The 27,045-nt window shown below is 41.5% G+C and overlaps 2 protein-coding genes across 2 annotated transcripts in view; one reads left to right on the top strand and one right to left on the bottom strand.

The window, feature by feature from the left end:
* LOC138378559 (doublesex- and mab-3-related transcription factor C1-like) overlaps positions 1 to 27,045 on the bottom strand; it is an 85,696-nt gene that overhangs the window by 27,762 nt on the left and 30,889 nt on the right. The window lies entirely within an intron of this gene.
* LOC138379140 (protein FAM236D-like) lies at positions 17,194 to 17,587 on the top strand. Its single transcript, XM_069464505.1, has 2 exons — positions 17,194 to 17,229; positions 17,399 to 17,587. The coding sequence occupies exons 1-2, from the start codon at positions 17,194 to 17,196 to the stop codon at positions 17,585 to 17,587; spliced, it is 225 nt and encodes a 74-aa protein (XP_069320606.1).

Raw genomic sequence — 27,045 nt, 5'->3', positions numbered from 1 at the left:
TTTTGAAATTTAAAAAAATAATAAATAAATAAATAATTTAAAGGGATAGAAACAATATAAAGTAGATTCTCTGACCACAGTGGAATGAAGATAGAACTGGCACTGACTGATCAACACTAAGGTGCTCACACAGTAGTAATGTTCTTTGGGGGTAAGGGGGTTGGGGTGGGTAAACTCACAACTAATGGACGCAGTGAGCATTATGGGGGGGGAAGGGCATGTCTCAAATCAGGATTGGGATGTGGCAAAGTCATAACATGTAACCAAAATGTTTGTACCCCCATAATTTCCTGAAATAAGAAAAAAAGAAATCAATAAGAGGCACATTATCAGGAAATTCGTAAGTATAAAGAAATTAACAAACTCCTAAATAAACAATGGGTCAAAGAAGAAATCAAAATAGAAATTACAGAATACTTTCAGACGTATGAAAATAAAGACTCACCATACCCAGACTTATGGGATGCAGTTAAGCAGTGCTTAGAGAAAAAAAATTACAGCTCTAAATGCCTATATTTTCGAAAGAAGAAAATAAAAAGAAAAAAGAAGATATATCTCAGGTCAATAACCTTTCTTTCCACAAGACACTGGGTCAAAGAGCAAACTAAACCTAAGCAAATGGGAGGAAAGAGTGAACAATTATTAGAGGATAAATTAATGAAATAAAGAATAGAAAAGCAACAGAGATAAACCAATGAAGCAAAAATCTGATTCCTTGAAAACGTCAACAAAATTGGCAAACTGTAAGCTGGATTGACCGGAGAAAAGTGAGGAGACTCAATTTACTAAAATCAAGAAAGAAAGAGGAGACACTATTATCAACATTATGGAAATATAGAGGACTATAAAGACCTAATATGTGTATTCCAAGGAAGACTGCCTTAAAAAAAAAAGACATAATATGAACAATTGTGTGCAAATAGATTTGATGGCTTAGATGAAATGGACAAGATCCTGGATAGACAGGAACCATACAAACTGGCTCAAGGAGAAATAGACAAAATGAATAGCATTATGAAACTGAAACACAGTAAATTAGTAATGAAAAAAAAAAAAACTACCCAGATAAAAAAGCCCAGGCTAAGATGGCTTCACCGGCGAATTCTGCTAAATATATAAGAAAGAATCAATAGCAATTCTTCACAAACTCTTCCAAAATAAATGGAAGAGGAGGGAAAACTTCCTAAGTTATTAGCCTGACAACAAAATCATATATAGACATCAAAAGAAAACTATGGCCAATATCTCTTATGAATATGGACAGAAAAATTCCTCAATGAAATACTAGCAAACCAAATCCAGCAAAATATGGAAAGAATTATACTCCATCACCAAGTGGGATTTATCTGAGGTACATAAGGCTGCTTTAGCATCCACAAGTCAACTAATGGATTTTGCCACGTAAATAGAATTGTTTAAGAAACACATGATCATCTCAACTTATGCAGACGTGGCATTTGAAAAAATTCAACAGCCCTTCATGAGAAATACACTCGGCAAACTTGGAAAAGAAGGGAACTTCCTCAAGCTGACAAAGAGTGCCTATGAAAAGCCCACAGGTACCATCATATTTAAAGGTGAAAGGCCAAATCCTCTACCCCTGATGTCAGAAACAGTACAAAAGGGTGTGTGCTGTTGCCACTTCTACTCAACAATGTACCGAGCGTTCTAGCCAGGGTAAGTGGGCATGAAAAAGAAATAAAAAGCATTAAGATGGGAAATAAAGATGTAAAACTCTCTCTATTAGAATATGGCATTGTCTTGTAATTATAAAATCCTAAGGAATCCACTAAAATACCTTAAAAATAATAATTGAATTGAGTGAGGTAGAAGGATACAATGTCAATACACAAAACTAATTTCCATAGAGTAGCAAAAAGAACTTCAAATATGAAACTAAGAAAACAATTCCAAAAGAAGCATCCTATGTACTCACCAGAAAATTGGTTTCCCTGATCATCACCTAAATTCACATCTTGGAATGATACCAATCGGATATCAGACTGAGGTGGGGGGGGGGAGGGGATGGGTGTATGCCTACATGATGAGTGCATTGCGCACCATCTGGGGAATGGTCACGCTTGAAGGTGCTGACTCGGGGAGGGGGGGATGCGAGGAGGGGATGGGTATATACCTCCATGATGAGTGCAATGCGCACTGTCTGGGGAACAGACACGCCTGGAGCTTTGACTTGGGGGGACAGGCGGTACATGGGCAACGTATGTAACCTGAAATTCTGTATCCCCCATAATAAGATGAAAAAAGAAAAGAAAAGAGAAGAAAACAAAAGAAAAGAAAACAATTCCATTTGCAGTAGCATCAAAAATAATAAAATACATAGGAATAAATTTAACAGAAAGTGCAAAACTTATACTCTGAAACCACAACACATTGTGGAAAGAAATGAAAGGACATAAAAAATGGAAAACTGTTCAAATCCCTGTGCCTTGCTGGTGGGAATGTGAAAAGGTGCAGCCACCTGGGAAAACAGAGCCACCTTTCCTCAAAACACTAAATACAGAATGACCATATGGTCCAGCAATTCCACCTCTGGGTACATATCCCCCCCCAAAATGAATACCGGCCTCAAAAAGACATTTTACATCCATGTTCACAGCAGCATTATTCACAATAGCCAAAAGGTAGACGCAACCCAAGTGCCCATTGATGAAAAGATGGATAAACAAGATGTGGTATATCCATACAATGGAATATTATTCCACCTTAAAAAGGAAGGAAATTCTGACACATGATGCATCATCTGGTAAACGTTAAAGACATTATGATAAGCAAAACAAGCTGGTCACAAAAGGATAAGTGTTACAGGATACCACTTACATGAGGTACCTAGAAATAGTCAAAATCATAGAGACAGAAACTAGAATGGTAGTTGCCAGAGCCTGGCAGTGGGCAGGGAGTGCAGAGTTAATGTTTAATGGGTATAGAGTTTCATCTGAGGAAAATGAAAAAGTTCTGGAGGTGAATGGTGGTGACAGTCGCACAACAACAACGTGAATTTCTTAATGCCACAGAGCTGCACACTTAGAAATGGTTATAATGTTAAATTTTATGTTTTGTGTCATTAACCATAATTTATAACAAGAAAAACTTGGAAAGATGTCCCCTGCTCATTGATGGGAAGACTTACTATGGTTAATATAGCAGTACTCCCCAAACTGATCTACAGATCCAATGCAAGCAATCTCCATCAAAATCCCAGCTGACTTCTTTGAAGAAATTCACAATCTGATCCTAAAATTCATGTGAAAACTCAAGAGAGGGACCCAGAATAGCCAAAGAAATCTTAGAAAAAAAGAATAAAGGTGGAGGACTCACAACTTCCCCATTGCAAGTTTTACTACAAAGCTATGGCAATTGAGACAGCGTGGGTTTGGCGTGAGGACAGTCATAAAGATTAATGGCATAGAATGCAGAGTCCATAAAGAAATCCTCACATTCACAGGAAATTGTTTTTAAAAACAGAATGGCATTATAATACAACGGGGAAAGGATAGTGGTTTCAACAAATGGTGCTGGGGTAACTGGATGTCCACATGCAAAGGAATGAAATTGGACCGGACCTTTCTGACCCTTATTTCACTGCACATAGAAAAATTAATTCAAAATGGATCACGGGTGTAAATGTGAGAGCTAATAGTACAAAACTTTAGGAGAAAGCATATCAGTAAATTTTCATGATGTTGGGTCAGGCTATTGTTTCTTAGCTCCAACTCCAAAAGCCCAAGCAAACTGGACTTCATTAAAATTTAAAACTCTTTTGTGCCAATTAATAATACCATCAAGGAAGTGAAAAGAGAAGCCATGGAATGGGAGAAAGTATTTGCAAATCAGATAACCTATAAGGGACTTGTAACCAGATGATACAAATTAGTTTTAGAAATCAATAGTAAAACACATAGCCTCATTCAGAAATTGGCAAAAGATGTGAATGGCCACTTCTCCCCAAAAGACATACAGATAACCACTGAGCATGCAAAAAGAGGCTCAATGTCAATCCTCAGGGAAATGCAAATCAAAATACAGTGGCCTAATACTTCATACCCACTAGGATAGCTAAAATCGAAAAGACAGAAAATTATGAGCATTGTTGAGGATGTGGAGAAACTTGAACCCTCATACATTGCTCATTGGAATGAAAGATGGTACAGATACTACAGAAAATAGTCTGGCATTCCCTCAAATATTAAACACAGAGTTACCATATGACCAAGAAGTTCTATTCCTTGGCATATGCCCAAGAGAAACACAAGTGTATGTCCACACAAAAGCTTGTTCACAGATGTTCATAGCAGCATTGTTCACAACAGCCGAAAGGTGGAAGGAAATCAACTGTCCATCACCTGATGACGGGATAAATAAAATATCATACATCCATACCATAAAATGTTATTTGGCTATACAAAGGAATGAAGTGCTGATACATGACATGGCATGAATAAACCTTGGAAACATAGAAAAATCACAGAAGACCACACACAGTGTGATTCCATTTATGTAAAATGTCCAGAATAGGCAATTCGGAAAGTAGATTACTGGTTGCTTAGGGCTCAGGTGCGGGAATGGGAAGTGGCAGGCAATAGGTATAGAGTATTTTGGAGACCTGATGAAAATATTCTAAAGTTGATTGTAGTGATGGCTGCACAACTCTTTGAATATGCTGAAATGAATTGAATTATAAAATTTAAATGGGTTAGGTGAATAGTATGTGAATTTTGCCTTGATAAACTGTTCTAAAAACAGGTGGATTGAACCCCTTTAAGACCGAAGAATATTGAGTGAATCGTCAACAGCAGACCTTTACTAAAAGAAATGTTAAATGAAATTCTGCAGGCACAAGTAAAATGATACCACATGGAAACTTGGATTGGCCAAGAGGAATGAATGAAACCTATGGCTATATATAAAAGATAGCTTTTTCTCATTTTTTTAATTTCAGCTTATTATGGGGGTACAAAAGTTCAGGTTATATATATTTCCCATGCCCCCCATCCCCCTGAGTCTGAGCTTCAAGCGTGTCCATTCCCTAGACAGTGCACATCGCACTCATCACGTAGGTATGCACCCATCCCCTCCCCCCAACCCCCTCCCCACCAATCAGAACTTCAAGCGTGTCCATTCCGCAGACAGTGCGCATCGCACTCATCATGTTGGTATACACCCATCCCTTCCCCCCAGCCCCCACCTCTGTCCGATACCCAATTGGTGTTATTCCCAAATGTGCCCTTAGGTGATGATCAGGGAAACCAGTTTTCTGGTGAGTACATGTGGTGCTTATTTTTCCATTCTTGGGATACTTCACTTAATAGAATGGGTTCCAACTCTCTCCAGGAGAACCAAAGAGATGCCATATTGCCGTTATTTCTTATAGCTGAGTAATATTCCATGGTATACATATACCACATTTTGCTAATCCATTCATGAATTGATGGGCATTTGGGTTGTTTCCACATCTTTGCAATTGTGTTTACGCTTTGTATGGAACCAGAGAAGACCCCATTTAGCAAAAGCAATTTTAAGCAACAAAAACAAAATGGGAGGTATTAATTTGCCAGACTTCAAACTATACTACAAGGCTGTGATTATTAAAACTGCTTGGTATTGGCACAAGTGCAGGGACACAGACCAGTGGAACAGAGCAGAAAATCCAAATATAAAACCATCCTCATATAGCCCTCTAACCTTCGAAAAAGCAAACAAAAACATACTCTGGGGAAAAGATTCCTTATTTAATAAATGGTGCTGGGAAAACTAGATAGCCACATGTAGGAGACTAAAACAGGACACACAGCTTTCACCTCTCACAAAAATCAAATCATGGTGGATAACAGACTTAAACCTTAGGTCGGAAACTATTAGAATTCTAGAAGAAAACGTAGGAAAGACTCTTACAGACATTGGCCTAGGCAAAGAATTTATGAAGAAGACCCCTAAGGCAATCACAGCAACAACAAAAATAAATAAATGGGACCTGATCAAATTAAAAAGCTTCCGCACAGCCAAAGAAACAGTCACGAGAGTAAACAGACAACCTACAGAATGGGAAAAAATTTTTGCTTTTTCTCATTTTTAAAGATGTATAAATGACAACAGATTGCTTATAACAAATTAACATGAAAATGGAGTGATGTTTATAACCCATGTATGTTATAACATATGTAGAAGTAAAACATGTAACAGCAACTCTGCAAAAACCTAGAGGAGAAAAACTAAGGTATACTCTAGTGAGGTTCATACATTATATGTGAAATGGCGCAGTATTACTTGAAGATAGAGTGTGATGAGTTAAGCTTGTATATTGTAAGCCCTAGAGAAATCATTTAAATAAAATTAAATGCATATAGCTAACAAGACAATAGTGACGATAAAATGGAATCCTAAAACACCCAACCAAATTATGAGATGAATAAAAGGATGAGAGGAACAAAGAGCAAATGGGACCAATTGAAAACAAATATCGAGTTTGTAGATTCAAACAAAATATATTGATATCCATTACATTTATTTTTTATCTCAAGGAAATAGGAAAAGAAGAAAAACCAAGCCCCAAGTTGGCAGAAGGAAGGAAATAATTAGGAAAGATTAGAGCAGAAATAAACGAAATAGAGAGCAGAAAACCATAGGGGGAAAAAAATCAATGAAAGGAGGAGTTGGCTTTATGAAAAGATAAAATTAACAACCCTTTAGCTAGACTAAGAAGAAAAGAGAGAAGACTCAAAGAAATAAAATCAGGAATGAAAGAGGAGACATCAAACCTGATGCCACAAATATAAAAAGGAACATAAAAGACTGCTATGAACAGTTATGTGACAGCAAATTGGACAACCTGGAAGTAGATAAAGTCATAGGAACATACAACTCACCAAGGCAGCATCATGAAGAAATAGAAAATCTGAACAGACCAATAAGGGAGTAAGGAGATTGAATCAGTAATCAAAAACCTCTCACTAAAGAAAAGCCCAGGACCAGATGGCTTCACTGGTGAATTATAACAAACACTTTTAGAAAATTAACACCAATCTTTATCAGATTCTTCCCAAAAATTGAAGAAGAGAGAATACTTCCAAGCTCATTCTATGAGGCCAACATCACCCGGATACCAAAGCCAGACAAAGACACCACAAGAAAAGAAAACGACAAGACAGTATCCCTGTTGAACATAGATGCAGAAATTCTCAAGAAATACCAGCATCCCCAAATCAACAGCACAGTAAAAGGATCATATACCAGAAGTAGCGGGATTTATCCCTGAGATGCAAAGATGGTTCAACATACACAAATTAATTCCTGTGATGCACCACATTGACAGGATAATTGCATTAGATTTAAAGGATCTAGACACTGTGAGGAAATGATAAAGATTGCCAGAATGGAAGAAAATGCAGACCTAACTATATGCTGTCTACATAAACTTACTTTGCATATAAAATATGAGTAGGTTAAAAATAAATACGTGGAAAAACTATATACTCTACAAACACCAATCAACTGAAAGCAGAGTGGATATATGAATATCAGATACTTCTTAACAGAGAATATAACCAGAGACAAAACTGTATATTTCATGAAGCCAGACATAGTGCTGGGCCTTAAAATAAGTCTCAATAAATTTGGAAGGGTTGCCGTAGTCCCACTTTTTCATTTTTGCCTATGTCGCCTGAGCTTTTGCTGTCATATCTAAAAAATGATTTGCCAAGGCCAATATCAAGGAGCTTTTTGCTCTAAGTTTTCTTCTTGAATTTTTATGGTTTCAGGTCTCATGTCTAGGTCTTTAATCCATTTTTAGTTGATTTTGTGTATGGTGTTAGATAAGGGTCCAATTTTATTCTTTCGCATGCAGATACTCAGTTTTCCCAGTATCATTTATTGGAGAGACTATCCTTTCCCCCATTGTGTCCTCCTGGTGCTCTTGTCCAAAATTACTTGACCATATATGATTAGCTTAATTTCTGGGATCTCTATTCTGTTACACTGGTTTGTGTGTCTGTGTTTATGCCAGCACCCATACTGCTTTGATAACTATAGCTTTGTGATATATTTTGAAATCAGGAAGAGTGACCCCTCCACTTTTGGTCTTCCTTCTGAACATTGCTTTGGCTAGTTGGGGTCTTCTTTGGTTCCATGTGAGTTTTAGAATTGTGCTTTCTATTTTGGTGAAAAATGTCATTGGAGTTTTGAGAGAGATTGCCTTGGATATGTACATTACCCTGGATAGTACGGACACTTTAACAATACTAATTCTTCCAATCCATGAACACAGGATATCTTTCCATTTATTTGTGTTTTCTTCAATTCCTTTCATCAAATGATTATGTTTTCCAGTGCACAGACCTTTTGCCTCCTGGGTTCCGTGTGTCCCTGAGTATTTTATTCTTTTTGACGCTATCGTAATTAGGATTGTTTTCTTGATTTCCTTTTTGATAAATCGTTGTCTGCATGAAGAAATGCAACTGATGTTTGTATATTGATTGCATATCCTGCAACTTTACTGAATGAGTTTATTAGTTCTAAGAGTCTTTTGTGAAGTCTTTGGGGTTTTCTACACATAGGATCATGTCATCTGCAGAGATGATTGTACTTCTTTCTTGCTGATTTGGATGCCTTTCATTTCTTTCTCTTGTCTGATTGCTCTTGCTAGTACTACATTGAATAGAAGTGGCATCTACAAAACCTCTGCACAGCAATGAAAATAGCAACAAAATGAAAAGGCAACCTACAGGATGGGAGAAAATTTTTGCCACTGTATATCTGATAAGGGGTTAATATCCAAAACACATTAGAAACTCACACAAGTCAATAGTGAAAAAAGAAATAACCCAATTAAAAACTGAGCAAGGGACCTGAATAGACATTTTTGCAAAGAAGACATATAAATGGCCAAGGGGTATATGAACAAGTAATCATCAGTGAAATACAAATTAAGAAACACATTGAGACCTCACCTCACATCAGGTAGAATGGCTATTATCAAAAAGAGAAGAGGTAACAAGTGTTGGCAAGGGCGTGGATTACAGGGAACACTTACTTGTACACTGAATGTAAATTTGTACAGCCACTATGGAAAACAATATGGAGATTCCTTAAAAATAGAACTACCATATGACCCAGAAGTCCCACATCTGGTTATTTACTCAAAGAAAATGAAATCAGTACCTTGAGGAGATATCTCTACCCCCATGTTCATTACAGCATTATTGAAAATAGGCAAGATTTGGAAACAACTTACGCGTCTGTCGATGGATGAATGGATAAAAAGAAGTGGTATGCATATGCAATGGAATATTATTCAGTCATAGAAAGAAAAGGATTTCCTTCTGTGACAACATGGATGAACCTGGAGGACCTCATGCTAAGTGAAAGAAGCCAGACACAGAAAGACAAATACCGGATGATCTCACTTATATGTGGAATTTAAAAAGCTGAACTTACGGAAGCAAAGTGCACAATGGTTATTGTCCGAGGCTGGGGCGGGGGACAGAGGGAGCAGGGGAGATAAAGAGCAGAAATAAATATAATAGAAAATGACCAAACTATAAAGAAAACTGTTGGTGAAAGGCTACAAACTCTCAGTATAAGATGAGTAAGTTCTGGGGATGTAATATACAGCATGGTGACTAGGCTGTACATTATATATACATATAGTAATATTTCACATAATATATGATGTGTGATATATTACATATAAATGGTACACGTATATATGTATGTAATATTTGTGTATTTTGTATATACATTCAGTATGTAGTGTCTGTCGACAGATAATGGATGTACAAATTGTGGTACATACAGACAACAGAGTGTTAGTCAGCCTTATCAAAGTAAAAGATTCTGCATTTGTGACAACAAGATGTACCTGCAAGGCATTATGCTAAGTGAAGTAAGCCAGACACAGAAAGACAAATACTGCATGATCTCACTTATATGTGGAATCTAAGAAGGTCACATACATAGAAGCAGAGAATAGAATGGTGGTCACCAGGGGTGAGGATGTGGGGTGAAACAGGAGATGTTGGTCAAAGGATACAGGGTTGCAGTCAACTAGGATAAGTGAGTCTAGGGAGCTAACATATGGCATGATGACTATAGTTAATAATACTGCATTGTATACTGGAAACAGCATAAGAGAGTGATTTCAGGTGCTCACACCACACGCACACACATACACACACACACACACGCACACAGAGATCTTGGCAACCGTTACAGCCACATCAGTGATTTGCTGGACATTTACTCATCTCCACTGAGCATGCATTATGTGTCAGGCACTCTTCTAAATGCCGAGGACACATGCATTTTAAAAAAGGTAAAAAGCAGGCAAGGTCCTTTCCCTTGTGCAATACAAATTCTAGTAAGGGTAGACCTAGCATTTCTCATCTAAAATAGTCATCTTCAAGGTCATGGTAACAACTGAGCTTGGATGTCTCTACTAGACACTTACCTCATTGCAAACAGAAACTCTTGTCTTCCTTCAACAAACATTTTTGAGTCCCTACTATGTGCTTGGCACAGGCCAGCACAATGGAGAAACAATAAAGAGCACGGTGCCCTCGTGGAACTAACGATATAGGAAAAGGATGCTGATTAGGGGAAGTACTCACATTATTAAGTGGTTACTCTATTCCTGGCACTCACTCATTGCATATAACGGTTTTGAAGACCTTACACAAGCCAGACATTGTTTTAATTTAATCTTAACAATGATCTACATTTAATAGAACGATCTTCTTCCCTGTGAAGAAGGAACTGGCGTCACTTCCATTTTACAGATGGAAACAGGGCCAGGAAGGTTAAATCGCTTGCCCAATGATCCCACACAGGCTGACTCTGAGACTCCAAGCTAAACCGGTTACCATACTGTTTCCTCACTGAAACTTCACAGAGTTAGCTCCAACCCCTAACACATGCCTGGAACATAACTGGTATTTAAGAATGCTGAATGAACAAAATGCTATTTACAGATAAGTAATAAAACCACAGTGACATGAGTGAACATTTAGTGTGTGAAAAATGTTTTACATTTTGTGTCCATTTCTCCAAGAGAGAGCACCTTATTCTGCCAAGCTAACATGCTCTCATTCTACCTCACTTTACTTGTCTGGGTTGTTCCGATATGCACGTTTCTCATTGAATGTATTGCTGCACAAATGTTTAAAGCTCTCCATTCTTGCCATAGGGAGCCAATAAAGCAACAAACATGTGTTTATATTGAAGGCAATCCAACACAGACTTTTCATTGAGCATAAAAAAAAGGCTTGAAATCATGCAGCGTATGTTCTCTGACCATGACAGATTTAAATAACAAACCAATAACTGAAACGCATCAGAAAATTGAAAAATACTTGGAAATTAAACAGAAAAATTTTGAGCATCCCATAGATCAAAGAAGAAGTCACAAAGCAAACTAGAAAATATTTTGAACTGACTGAAAATGAAAACACACATATCAAAATTTGTGAGATGCAGCTACAGCAGGGATGTAGAAATTAATTAATTTCTTTAAATGCTTATATTATAAAAGAACAAAAGCTCAAATAATTATCTAAGATTGCACCTTAAAAAGATAAAAAGAAAAAAAGAAGAAGATGAGTAGGGTAAAACCAAGGTGTGTAGAAGAAAAGAACTAAAAAGAGCAGAAATCAATATAATAGAAAATGAACAAACTATAAAGAAAACTGTCGAAATAAAAAACTGGTTCTCTGAAATGATCAAAACAACTGATAAAACTCCAGATAGGCTGTCCAAAAATGAAGAAAGAAGACACTCATTATCAAAACTGAAAGTGTGAATAGTATAATAGATGCTATAGACACTAAAAGGATAATAACAGGATACTTTGAGTAACTTTATTCCAATAAATTCAAGAATCTTGGTGAAATGGACAGACTTCTAACAGGTATAAAAGACCAAAACTGAGTAAAGAAAAAGTAGAATATCTATATGTTCCTATATGTATTAAAAATTGGACATGTGATTATGAGTGATGTCAGCAAAATGGCAGACTAGGAAGCCCCAGACTCTTGTTCCCCCGTGGAAACATCAAAGAGACAACCCAAGAGACTGGACAAAATAACCTTATAAAAGGTCTGAAAACCAGTCAAAGATCTACAACAACCAAGAGAACGCCAAATCGACAAAAAGCCACATACACAATGATAGGAAATCCATGGAATTTTTACAAACCCTTGCTCCATCCTCGCCCCTGCATGGCATGGAGCTGTTGGGAGGAAAAGGCCCAACTCCTTGTTCCTTCACTTAAGACAGAAGGGGAAAAGTGGGGTTTGTTTGCAACATTCCTGCCTGTCTGAGGGCTGCTGTAGGCAATGTTTCTCTCTTTCCACACCCAGAGATCAGACAGGAAATAAGAGCATTGTTTGGATCTCGGGCTGGAAGCCACGGAAAGCAGTGGAGGGTGCCCAGGTGTAAGAAAACTGCAGGGTACTGCAGACCCATGGACACCTGGAGGCATGAGATTATGTGCAGAATATCTCTATGGTCCAAGAAGAAGCCTACAGGAGACTTTTGGGGAAAATAAGACATTTAAAAGCTGGGGAACTTTTTCAAAAGCCTGCTCTTCTAATAACTACACATAATTCATTGTTAATCATCTCTAAAGACCTGTTAAGTTAAAAAAGATTATAAAATTTTTACAATTGAATTTGTAATTCAAAATTTTCCCATAAAGAAAACTATAGTCTTAGATAGACTTACTGGTGAACAGTGTCAAACCTAAAAAAAAAAAAAAAAAAAAAGGCCGGGCGCGGTGGCTCACGCCTGTAATCCTAGCACTCTGGGAGGCCGAGGCGGGTGGATCGCTCAAGGTCAGGAGTTCGAGACCAGCCTGAGCAAGAGCGAGACCCCGTCTCTACTAAAAATAGAAAGAAATTATCTGGCCAACTAAAATATATATAGAAAAAATTAGCCGGGCATGGTGGCACATGCCTGTAGTCCCAGCTACCTGGGAGGCTGAGGCAGTAGGATCACTTAAGCCCAGGAGTTTGAGGTTGCTGTGAGCTAGGTTGATGCCACGGCACTCACTCTAGCCCGGGCAACAAAGCGAGACTCTGTCTCAAAAAAAAAAAAAAAAAAAAAAAAACCTACCAACAGTCCTAGAAGAACTTTTTCAGAAAATAAGGAGGGAACACTTCACAAATTCCCAAATCACTTTATGAAGCCACCATTACTTTTATAGACAAAAATGGAAAAAGACCCTAGAAGAAAAAAAATACTTCAAACCACTATTCCTGATGAACATAGATGCAAAACTCCCTAATGGAATTTTAGAACTTTTAATTCAGCTGTATATGAAAACTATAATCCATTACCAAGCACAATTTATTTTAGGAATGCAAGGTCATTTTTCCATTAAATATCCATCAATGTATTTCACCATATTAATGTAATAAAAAGAAAGGACACTTATTATCAAGCTGTATAACAGAAAAGTAATCTGACCCTTATAGACATTGGCCTAGGCAAAGAATTTATGAAGAAGACCCCAAAGGCAATCACAGCAACAACAAAAATAAATAAATGAGACATGATTAAATTAAAAAGCTTCTGCACGGCCAAAGAAAGAGTCACGAGAGCAAACAGACAACCTACAGAATGGGAAAAAATTTTCGCATGCTACACATCTGATAAAGGACTGATAACTAGAATCTATTCAGAACTCAGGAAAATCAGCAAGAAAAAATCAAACAACCCTATCAAAAAGTGGGCAAAGGACATGAAGAGAAATTTTTCAAAAGGAGACAGAAGAATGGCCAACACACACATGAAAAAATGCTCAGCATCTCTAATCATCAGGGAAATGCAAATCAAAACCACAATGAGATATCACTTAACTCCAGTGAGAATGGCCTTTATCAAAAAGTCCAAAAACAATACATGTTGGTGTGGATGCGGAGAGACAGGAACACTCATACACTGCTGGTGGGACTGCAAACTAGTGCAACCTCTGTGGAAAGCAATACGGAGATACCTCAAACAGATTGAAGTAGGCCTACCATTCGATCTAGCAATCCCATTATTGGGCATCTACCCAAAAGAACAAAAGTCATTCTATAAAAAAGACATCTGCACCCGAATGTTTATAGCAGCACAATTCACAATCGCAAAGATGTGGAAACAACCCAAGTGCCCGTCAATACACGAGTGGATGAATAAAATGTGGTATATGTATACCATGGAGTATTACTCAGCTATAAGAAATAACGGTGATATAGAATCTCTTATGTTCTCCTGGATAGAGTTGGAACCCATTCTACTAAGTGAAGTATCCCAAGAATGGAAAAATAAGCACCACATGTACTCACCAGCAAATTGGTTTCCCTGATCATCACCTAAGAGCACATTTGGGAATAACACTAATTGGGTGTCAGGCAGATGGGCAGGGAGGGGGGGAGGAGGGGATGGGGGTATACCTACATAATGAGTGTGATGAGCACTGTCTGGGGAATGGACACGCTCGAAGCTCTGACTCGGGGGGAGGGGAGGGGGGGAAAGGGCAATATATGTAACCTAAACTTTTGTACCCCCATAATACGCTGAAATAATAAAAAAAAGAAAAATAATCTGATAATGTGAAACACCCATTCGTGAGCCCCCAAACACCCAATACACTTGATAAGAGCGTAAAGGAACGTCCTTAACCTGATAAAGTGCTCCTACAAAAAACCTGCTGCTGGCATCATATTCAATGGTGAAATACGGAATGCTTCCCTCATAAGATTAAAAAAGAGGCAGAAGGTCTCCCTCCATAGACTCTAAGCATGTGGATACCATTACACTTGAGGTCCTCGTTAGTGCAACAAGGCAAGAAAAAGAAAGAAGAGCCATACAGATTGAAAAGGAAGAAATAAAATCTCTTCATTTACAAATGGCATGATAGTCTACATAGAAAATACTAAGTAATTCAGAAAAAAAGTGTCTCCTAGTCTAATATGTGATTTAACAAGGTCACAGGATAGAAACTCAATATACAAAAATCCACTGTATTTCAATATACTAGGGACAAATAATTGGAGATGAAAATTTTTTACAATATCATTCACAATTGCAGTAAAAGCAATGAAGCATCTATGGAGTATTTTCATGTAATATGTGAAAGACCTACATGCAGACAACTATTAAATATTGCTGAGAGAAATTAAAGACCAAAATGAATGGAGATATATTATGTTCATTTATCAGAAGACACAGGTGGAGATGTCAATTCTCTAGTAATTGATCTAAGATTCACCATAATCATGATTAAAATGAAAAAGCTATTTCTCAAACTTGTGGGAAACTACAAAACGACATACAACAGCTAAAGCCTGTCCTGTTCCAAAAGGAAAAGAACAGAGGTGCAGTACTTACATCACCAAAGTCCCTGACTTAGTATAAGGATATGGTAATCATGACAGCATAGTCTTATCACGAGAATAAGCATATGGATCAATGGATAAAATAGAAAGCCTAGAAATAGACCTACAGATATATAGTAAGGTGATTTTTAACAAAGGCTTTAAGATAATTAAATTAACTACTATTTAATTAATGGTCCTGGAAAAAGTGGATCTCCTTATGGGAAAAAAAAAAACAACTTAAACTCTTCACACTGCATGAAAGCATTAATTCAAAATGAATCCTAGATCTCAATGTAAATTGTAATATATTAAAACCTACAAAAACAGAAGAGAAAATCTCTGTCATGAGGCTAGGCAACGATATCTTAGGTAGGACACAAAATGCATGAATCACAATGGAAAAATAATCAATGGACTGCTATCAGAATTTTTTAAAAAACAAAAACTCTTACTTCTCAAAAACAAGGGTTCAGTGTCTCCGTGAGGCACAGTTTTCTAATCCCGGACTGGAACCTCGTCACTGACCTTGACTTCTATTAAACACCAGAACAGAAAACTGGGCCTACCTATTTCCAGTTGCAGAAACTCACGGTATTTTCTGGGGCTTCTGGTAGTAACGCTCTCCCTTTTCTCTATTTTTGGCCAATTTCTTTCTTCACTCCTTTCAGGCATGCCTCTCCAGGAAATCTTCACCGACTGTATTCCAACTCCCAAGGCTGGGTGACTGCCCCTGCCCGTCCTCCCATAGCCCCATAAACTTTCCTCCATACCTCTCTGTTGCAATCATGCCTTTCTTGGCTTCTCCCTCACAGAATGGCTTGAAGCAGCAACTGAGTCTCATTCAGGGCACGGCCCATGATAGGCTCACAAAGATCAGCTCTGTATCCTCACGGTAATGTAAGAGATGCTTTCCTAAACAGTACTACTATTTCAAAAACCAAATAAAAGACTGAGGGCCACCTACTTCCACTTCCCCTTCAGAATACTGTTAGCAGGGAGTTCCCTTGAGGTCACTGGGCTGGACCTCACAGACCTGGTTGGTAATAGGGGGCATAAGTTGTGAGCATTGCTTGAACCCCAGTGTCAAAGATGGATTTTGACCTAGTAGGACTAGGCAATGATGAGCTTTCACCTCTGCCGTTCTGCTTTCAACTTAGCCCAGCCGAGGCCCTTCCCCTCTCTCCTTGACACTTTTCAAGCCCTCCAGGCCCCAAATCACCTGTCCAACATCCACCAGATACTGAATGCTACACAGACATGGCATTTCACATAACCCTCTCAAAGGAAAACCTCCGCTGTTGATTTGGACTGTAAATGCCATCACCAGGCCCACCATCCTGGCTGTAATGACCCATTTGGACCCAAACACCTACCCAGGGCCTCCAGGTACAAAATTCTGCGAATGGAATGAAGGGGAGGACCCACGAGGACGCCACTGTCCGTGGTATTCCAGCCAAATGACAACTCACCGTCTCCCTGAACACCTCTACTTTCTCTGTTCAGCAAGCAGAAAGCTGGCTTGAGCCTGCTGGGAGGGCCATGGGAAAGAACAAAGGGAGAGAGAGATTGGAGGGGTGGGAGTAAGAGGCAGCGGGAACAGAGGGGATGTGACATACCAGAAATGTATCCACTGCTGCTGGAACACACTGCACTGGGCCCTGGGCCGAGGGAGGGAGGAAGGATGGGTGGCAGAAGAGGGGCTGAAGGGGCGTGGAGGGGGCAGGGCTTTGGCCTCCTTGTAACCAGCAGAGAGAGGAACTTCGCTGGGCTCTTCAAGGAAGTCCTGTTGATCACTACCGGCACATCACACACTCCTGGAGACATGATCTTCACTCCCTTCCTTCCACCTGCTGACCTGGTGAGTCTGATGGCCCTCCATTGTCATGAAATGTCCTCGGGGAGATGGAGGTTGGTCTGTGCAGTCCGCTGCTGCATCCCCAGCCCCTGGGACAGGGCCTGGGATGCACATTAACAGTTGCCGAATGAGCTAATGGAGGCCAGGGGTTGAGAGGGACCATTAGGATGAGGCTATTTACTCTACTTTGCAGATTGTGAAAGGGCCACTAAAGGACTCTGCGGAATGTGCTGTTTTGTCTGACACCACGGAGAACCCATCCGGAGGCACAGGCTCGCCCAGGGAGCCTGCTCTTCTGCGAGAGTCTTGGAGGAGCCGGTTCCAGAGAGCCCTGGCATGTTTCACCAGGTCCTTCAGGTGAGAGCTCAGAGCCATCCTCTGTCTCTCTCTCTCTCTCTCTCTGTCTCTCTCTCTCTCTCTCTCTGCACGCAGCCAAGCACACGTGCCTCTCCTTCCTCTTCCACCAAGGGAACGCCAGGCCAGGCCTGAATTCCCCAGGGCTCCCCAGAGTCCACTCATCACTCTGCTCTCCTCTCTAGGGCAGGGTACCAGACGCTCGAAAACTGAGACCATGGAGCCGCAGACACAGAGCCATGAACGGTGATCAAGCCCTCTCTGCTGCCTCATGCCGCTGCTTTCCCCGGTGTCTCTGTTGCTGGGCCTGAAATAAATGCTGGCATGCTTGACCAGTTTTGCTTCATGGTATTTGATGTAACTCTCAACACTGACCCCAGCCTCTGGTGAATTGGGGGTGGTCGGCTTTGGCGGTGGTGGGGCTGCGGAGGGAGGCTGTGGTGGTGAGGCTGTGGAGGGAGGCTGTCCGGCCTCCTCCTTGAGGCTGTGCTGCTTGTTCCCCAGTCCTGCTTGCAATGGGCTGCAGCCAGCCAACAGTGAATTTCCCACAGCTGACAGCTCTGACCCTGATGGGGCACTTATATGCAGGAATGAGGAAGGAAGGAAGAAATAGCATCTCTCTCCCCACCCCCGCCCCAGCAACGTACACAGTCTTCATATCTGACAAAAACTGGGCAGTGTTTACATGGGGAGGGTGACGGTCACGTGCGGGTAGCATCTGTGGGTTTTAAAGAAAGGCCTTTGACCCCTAACCTTATAGAGAGCTCCCAAGCACCCCAAACCCACCACAAGACAGAACCCTTCCAACAGACCAGCTGGTCTCCAACTGCACGTTGTTCCTTCTCATAGGATAAGGGCTTTTCTTTTCTTTTTTTCTTTTCTTTTTTTTTCTGGAATTCCTAAGGTGACCTTTATATGCACTGCAACATAATATCTGCAGGAGAAGTCTATAGGGGTGGGGGGGTGGTTAGAGTATATTTGCCCCTTTAACTTAGCAATGCGGTGGAGACCCTCCCAGAAACTGCAACACCAAGATTCACCAGGACAATGGACAATGATATAGGATGTGCATTTTATTTATTTTTTATTTTTTGGCTTAAAACAATAGAAATTTATTCTCTCAGAGTTCTAGAGGCCAGAAGTTCATCATCAATTTCACTGGGCCAAAATCTGAATGGCACCAGCACTACACTCCCCCAAAGGTTCAATAGGAGAATTTCTTCCCTTCTTCCAGCTTCTGGTGGCTGGTGGCATTCCTTTGCTTGTGGCTGCATCACTCCAATGTGTGCTTCCGTTTTCACATTGTCTTGTCCTCTTCTGTCAAGGTGTGCCTTTTCATATCAAAAAACGTAACTAGGGCACAGGAACACCCAAATATTCTCTCCTTCCTCACCCAACTTGTGTAGCCCTCTATGTAAAGCCAAGACAGGGAGCAGTGCTCAGACAGGGCCTGCTGTGTGAATTAATCACCCTTTAGTTGTTCAGAGGTCCACTCTCTTTTGAGCACACATGAAATCCAGGTGAGGTAGGGTTCCGGTAGGCAACAGCATTTCAAAGTTCCATAGCTCTTTTCCTATATCCCTGGAGAACAGAAAGGTGGGACCCACAGGCACAGAACAGATGAAGCTGTTAATCATAGTGTGACGGAGTTCTTTAGATCGGGTGTCTCTGCAGCGTTTTTGATGGCCCAGGCACTACCTGTCTCCTCACCACACCCCTGTCCTCCCGAGCTGGGCCTTAGCTCAGTAGGGAAGCTCAGCTCCGTGATGCTGCTTCTCCAAAAGGGGCTGCGACTTCACATCGTGGGCTTCACCCATGTCCAAAAGAGAAGCAGGGTTCCAACTCCCTGGGGCTGGAGGGCCTGTTCGGTGTTGTTCCTTTGTATTTTAGCTGTTGTCACAACCACGACCTCAGCCATTGCATTCATATGAGGATGTCAGAGAGAGTCAAAGCATGCATGGGCATGGGTGTGCTTGTACTTGTGTGTGTGCCTGTGCTTGTGTGTGTTTAGAATGTGAATATTTGTTGAAACATGAAATGAGGTGGAGAAACCTGGGAATAAACACAGGGCACAACCCAGCAGTCACACTTGCAACCCAAGTGGCAGAGATGGGATTCAATGTAGCAGGACTTGGCAGCAAGGAGCCCACGCCTCTGCTCCTCTCCCCTGGTACAACCCCACCATGTCTGGGGTTCTCCAATCTGACTGTAACACTGTCCAAGTCTTCTTTGCCCAGAACCATCTGCCCACTACCCACCAGATGCCGACTGACGCCCACACACAGCACTATACACGGTCTCCTGAAAGGAACACCTCTTCTGCTGATTTGACCTCTGCCTGTCATTGTCCACCTCAGGTGCTCTTGGCTTTGGTGGATCATGAGGACTTCCCTGCCTCCCCCTTCACACAGGCCTGTGGACTCTGCAGCCTCACAGCAGAAGATGCTTTACTCTGCCAGCCCCACACGGACAGGGGATTCACTGTACACCTGCCACTAACATCCCTGTTCTAACCAGCCTAGGGGAACTTGAGCTCTCTGCCTGATCCAGGGAAGTCCTTCCTCCTCTTTGGGCACAGCACTTGCAGACCTAGGTGCCTGCATTTTCAGGAAGTCATGTTCTTCTAGCTGTACAGGGTTCCCCCCGCCCTCCTCCCCAGCTTTCTTGAGGTGTAATTAACAAATAAAAATCATATATATTGGAGGTTTACAATATGATGATTTGATATACGTGTACACTGTGAAATGACTACTGCGATCAAGCTAACTAACACATCCATCACCTCACCTCACAGTCACCATTTGTGTGTGTGTGTGTGTGTGTGTGTGTGTGGTGAGAACACTTAAGATGTACTCCCTTGGAAAATTTCAAGTATATGGTACAGTATTATTACCTGTGTATAAGTATGCATATATAATATTGTATGTCATATATACATATATTCATATATCATTTATATATCATTATACAATCTATATTATTTATCATGTAATAGATATTTAATATACATACTATAAATTATATAAAGATCTGTGAATATATGATACATTTATTGCATAGAATAGTCACTGCTTCTGTGAATTTGGCTCTTTTACGTTCCACATATAAGTCAGATCATGTGGTATTTGTCTTTCTGTATCTGGCTTATTTCACTTAGCATGAAGTTCTCCAGGTTCATCCATGCTGCAAATGGCAGGATTCCTTTCTTTTTCATGGTTGGAAAATATTCCTCTGTGTGTGTGTGTGTGTGTGTGTGTATACACACATATATTACATTTTTTTTATTTTATCCAATTGTCTTTATTTTTTTTTTATTATGTCAGCATATTATAGGGGTACAAAAGTTTAGGTTACCTATATTGCCCTTTTCCCCCCTCCCCCCTGACTCAGAGCTTCGAGTGTGTCCATTCCCCAGACAGTGCGCATCACACTCATTATGTAGGTATACCCCCATCCCCTCCTCCCCGCCCCCCCCCCCGCACATCTGCCCAACACCCGATTAGTGTTATTCCCAAATGTGCTCTTAGGTGATGATTAGGGAAACCAATTTGCTGGTGAGTACATGTGGTGCTTATTTTTCCAGTCTTGGGATACTTCACTTAGTAGAATGGGTTCCAACTCTATCCAGGAGAACATAAGAGCTTCTATATCCCCATTATTTCTTATAGCTGAGTAATACTCCATGGTATACATATACCACATTTTATTCATCCACTCGTGTATTGACGGGCACTTGGGTTGTTTCCACATCTTTGCAATTGTGAATTGTGCTGCTATAAACATTCTTTATCCATTCACGCATTGATGGGCACTTAGGTTGTTTTCCCATCTTGGCTGTTGTGAATAATGCTGCAATGAACATGGGAGTGCAGATACCTCTTCAAGGTACTGGTTTCATTTCCTTTGGGTATATACCCAGAAGAGGGATTGCTGGATCATATGGTAGTTCTTTTTTCAATTTTCAAGGAATCCCCGTACTGTTTTCCATTATGGGTGTACCAATTTACCTCCCCATCAACAGTGTACAAGGGTTCCCTTTTCTACACACACTTGCCAATACCTACCTCTTATCTTTTTGTTAATAGTCACCCTCAGTGGTGTGAGGTGATACCTCATTGTGGTTTGGATTTGTGTTTCCCTGATGATTAGTCCTTGAGCACCTTTTCATATACCCGTTGACCATCTGCATGTATTCTTTGAAAAAAAATGTCTGTTCAAGTCCTTCGCCCATTTTAAACATTGGGTTATTGGGGGGGGTTTGCTCTTGAGTTCCTTACATTTTTTTGGACATTAGTCCATTATCAGATACATGGGGGGACAAATATTTTCTCCCATTCCAGAGTGTGATGGTTAATTTGGGGTGTCAACTTGTCTAGATTAAGGAATACCTAGACACCTGGGAAAGCATTATTTTTGGGTGTGTCTGCAAGGTTGTTTCCAGAGGAGATTGGCATTTGAGTCTGAGCGGACTAGGTGGCAAAGATCCACCCTCAGTGTGTGAGTGGGCAGCATCCAATCTGCTGGGGGACTAGAGAGAACACAAACAGAGAAAAGGCAAATATTTTGGTCTATCTGCTGGAGCTGGGATACTCACTTCCTCTTCTGTCCTTGGACAGCAACTCCAGACTCCCTGGCCTTTGGACTCCAGGGCTTAGACCAGCGGGCCCTCAGGATCTCAGGCGCTTGGTCTCAGAATGAAGTTACACCATTGGCTTCTCCAGTTCTGAGGCCTTCAGACTGGGATTGAGCCATACTATCAGCACCCCAGGGTCTTCAGCTTGCAGACAGATGGCCTGTTGTGGGGCTTTTCAGCTTCCATAATTGTGTGAGCCAACTCCTCTAATAAATGCCCTCTCATCCATCTATCTATCTATCTATCCATCTATCTATATCCTACTGGTTCTGTCTGTCTAGAGAACCCTGACTACTACACATAGGCTGCTTTTTCAGTTTGTTGATCATTTCCTTCGCTGTGCAGAAGCTTTTTAGTTTGATGTAGTCCCACTTGTTTGATTTTGCTTTAGTTGCCTGTGCTTTTGGTGTCATATTCAAAAGCTCATTGCCAAGATCTTAAGCCTCCTGATCCTTCTATGGCTGAAGAGGTCTCTGATTCAGCTGAAAAGTGTCCAACATGCCTCCCCTTACTGTCACCCCTGATTAGAAACAAGTGAACTTGTTGTGATGTTTGGATATAGTTTGTCCCCACCAAAATTTGTGTTCAAATTTGATCCACGATATGGTGGTGTTGGGAGGTGAGGCCTAGTGGGAGGTTGTTTGGGTCACAAGGGCTCTGCCCTTGTGAGTGGATTGGTGCCCTTCTCAGGGTAGTGAGTGAGTTCTCACACCGGCGAGACTGGACTAGTTATCATGGGAATAAGTTAATTCGCAAGAGAGTAGGTTGTTATAAAGCCAGGATGCTCCTCGGGTTTTCTCTCTTTGCATGTGTCCGCTTCCCCTTTGACCTTCTGCACCATGTTATGACACAGCATGGAAGCCCTCGCCAGAAGCCAGGGCCATGCCCTGGAACTTCCAAGCCTGCAGATCCATGCTCCAAATAAGCCTTTTTTGTTTATAAATTACCCAGTCTCATGCATTCTGTTATTGCCACACAAAACAAAAGAAGATATGTGTGCATGTCAAGAGAAGCCCCGTTACTCATCGCATGATGATTGTCTGAGCAGACAGGCCAACCACGTGCAGGAAGAGGACAGACAGGTCAGCAGTAGGGAAAAGCATGGGTCATCAGTTTTCCACCTTTGTTTCTGAAACAAGACTCTGCCCAAATTCTGAGCTCTCCTCCTTTGCTTACACCTCCACCTCCACTGCCAACCACGTCACCTGACAATCCCTGTGCCTGGGGGATGTCTCGGGTACGTGAGCAAAGTGGGCAGTGCCTCAGGAGAGGGTGCGGGGTCAGCAAATTCCCCACCCCTCCAGGATCACCCAGCACTACTGGTGAATAGATCATTGGAGTTTGCGAGTGAGCAAGAGATTAAGCTAGTTTTTTCTGCTTCGGCCACCCTCTTTGTCTCTGGTGCTGTATTCCCATGAATCCCGGGCAACCTTAGGAAGGTACCGACATTTGCCCTCAGCTCTGCCAAATGTTACACAGCCCACTGTGTTACAGGGGCTTCATATGTTCTTTTTTTAGTCTCCCATCATCCAAATCAAGGTGAGTGGTGTGATCTCCATCCTGAGGCCATACCAACAGCACAGGACAGAGCCAGCATCCAGTCCCTGGTTGATCTGAGGCAAGGTCCCTTCCATGACATGGATGCAATCTAAGAGCCACTGCCCTGACTAGAAATCTGGGGATCTACTGTGTGTCAGTCACAGCCCGTGCTCTTAGGGATGGAGGCACTGTACTTGCAGTTCCACATGCAACAAAGGTAAAACATTACAGGTGTTGAGGTTCCCAGGAAACGGGGCACCTGGAGACAGTTCCCACCACAAACTGTGCAATCTCCTCTCACACTGCATCTAAGTGGAGGATTGTTTCCACTGATAAAATGATGGTGTAACCCAATGGGGCAAAAACTGCACCTGGAGGGGTGTAGCAGAGCCAGATGAATAGAATAGAAACCTCCAGCAATTGTCCTTCTGCACGAACAAATTCAACAACTATCCACGCAAGCAAGCACCTTCAGAAGAACCAATAATCAGGTGAGCGAACATTCTACCTGGTTTTAACATTACATCAAGGAAAGAGGCACTGAGGAGGGCAGAAAAGACAATCTTGCACTGCCTAGGCCACACCTCCCCCATCACCCTGGCAGTGCCATGCCAGCATGCCAAGTGGAGAATTTGTGTGCCCGGGGGTGGGAGAGTGAAGTCATCATGGGACTTTGCATTGAAACACACGGTTGCCCTGGCACAGGGAAACACAGCACAGGGCAGAATTCTGCTGGTGCACATGGAGGAAGCAATCAGACCAGCCAGGCCAGAGGGAAATCCTCCACCCCAAAACCCTAGTTCTGAGTAGCCAAAAAGCAGCCTGGGAACTGGACTAAGTTCATAAGGCAGTCAGGCCACAAAGGCTGCAGTCCTTGGGCAATTTCTGCAGCTGTGCTGGCTCAGAGCCAGTGGACTTGGGCTGCACATGACCCAGTGAGACACCAGCAGTGACGGCCAAGCCAGTGCCTATGTCACCCCTCCCCCAACTACAGGCAGTGTGGCTCAGGCAGAGTCTTCTTGCACTTGGGGAAAGGAAAAGGAAGGGTTCAGAGGACTTTGTTTTGGTACCAGCTCAGCTACAGTAAAAGAAGGTACCAAGCAGGCTCCCGAAGCCCCTGCATCCAGGCCTTAGTTCCTAGATGGCATTTCTAGACCCACCCTGGGCCAGAAGGAAACATGCTGCCCTGAAGGGAAGAACTGAGTCCTGGCAGGATTCACCACCTGCTGACTGAAGAACCCCTGGGGTCTGAATAAACATCAGACATAGCCAGGCAACAGTCACCATGGGCTTTGGATGACACTGGGCCAGCTTCAGGTGTGACCTGGTATGAGTGGCCACCAGGGAGTGCCCATATCACTCCTTCCCCAACTCCAGCAGCCCAGCAGAGAGAGTGAGGGAAGAGAGTGAGAGATTTTGCCTGGTGATCCTGAGAATTCTCCCGTATCTTACTCAAGCCCAACAAGGCAGTACCACCAGGAGTCTGCAAGAGTCACAGCACTACTGGGCTTGGGGCACTCCCAGTGCTGATACGGCTGCAGTGACCAAAGACTTAAATCACTGCTCTCAATTCCCACTGATTATCTGGAAAGCCTCAAGAAGGACGGGTTCAAGCAAGCCCAGACCACAAAGATTAAAATAAATACCTATCTCTTCAATGTCTAGACATTGACAAACATCCACAAGCATCAAGAGCCTCCAGGAAAACATGACCTCACCAAACACACTAAGTAAGGAACCAGTGATCCATCCTGGAATGACGGAGATATGGAACATTTCAGACAAAGAATTCAAAATGTCTATCCTAAAGAAGCTCAATGAACTTTAAGACAACACAGAGAAGGAATTCAGAAGCCTATCAGAGCAATTTAACAAAGATATTTTATTTAAAAAATATCAAGTAGAAATTCTGGAGCTCAAGACTTCAATTCACAAACTGAAAAATGCATCAGAGTCTCTCAGTAGCAGAATTGACCAAGCAGAAGAATGAATTAGTGAGCTTGAAGACAGGCTGTTTGAAAATACTCAGTCACAAGAGAAAAAAGAAAAATAGAATAAAAAAGAAGGAAGCATGCCTATAAGATCTAGAAAATAGCCACAAAAGGACAAAACTAAGATTCATTGGCTAAGAGAGACAGAGAGACGGGGGGGTGGAGAGAGAGAGAGGGAGAGAGATAGACAGATAGATATTGGGGTAGAAAGTTTATTCAAGGAAATAATAAGAGAGAACTGTCCAAACCTAGAGGAAGACATCAATACTCAGGTACAAGAAGGTCATAGAACACAGAGCAGATTTAACTGAAACAAGACTACCTCCAGGTATTTGATAATGGAGCTCCCGAAACTAACTGATGAGCACACATGTGCACAGAGGGGAGTAAAACTCAGTGGAAATCAACCAGGGGGGAGTGGGGAGGAGGAGGAGAGGGGCAAAAAACTACCTAATGGGAGCAATGGGCATTATTTGGGTGATGGACACACTTATAGTCATGACTCAGGCACTGTAAAAGTGATCCATGTAACCAAAAACATTTGTATACCCTTAATATTTTGAAATTAAAAAAATAGTAGTCAAGCTCCCAATGTCACAGATAAAGAAAAGATCCTAAGAGAAGCAAGGGGAAAAAATAGCATATAATGGAGCTCTGGTACAAACAAGCACCACATGTACTCACCATCAAATTGGTATTAATTGATCAACATTTATGTGCACATACAGTAGTAACGTTCATCGGGTGTCGGGCAGGTGGCGGGGGGTGGGGAGGAGGGGATGGGTATATTCACACCTAATGGGTGTGGTACACACCGTCTGTGGGATGGACACACTTCTAGCTCTGACTCGGGCGGAGCAAAGGCACTATATGTAATCTAAACATTTGTAACCATGTAATATTCTACAATTAAAAAAACAAAGTGAAGAGACGACCCACAGAATGGGAGAAAATATTTGCAAACTACCCATCTGGCAAGAGATTAATAGCTAGAATATATAAGGAGCTCCAAGAACTCAATAGGAAAACACTCAAACATTCTGATAAGTTCTGACTGGGGGGGATGGGGTGGGGGGAGGGGAGGAGTGCACACCTACATGATGAGTGTGATGTGCACTGTCTAGGGAATGGACACAATTGAGGCTCAGACTCGGGGGGGATGGGGAGGCATGGGCAATATATATAGCCTGATCTTTTGTACCCCCTTAATGAGCTGAAAAACAAACAAACAAAAAAAATAAAAATAAAATAAAATTAAAAAAAAAAGGACAATGGATCTGAATAGACATTTCTCAAAAGAAG

This window comes from Eulemur rufifrons, chromosome 30 (assembly GCF_041146395.1).
Source record: "Eulemur rufifrons isolate Redbay chromosome 30, OSU_ERuf_1, whole genome shotgun sequence".
In the NCBI taxonomy this organism is placed as follows: domain Eukaryota; kingdom Metazoa; phylum Chordata; class Mammalia; order Primates; family Lemuridae; genus Eulemur; species Eulemur rufifrons.
Note: the sequence above shows the minus strand (reverse complement) of the source record. Positions and strands in the feature narration are given on the sequence as shown.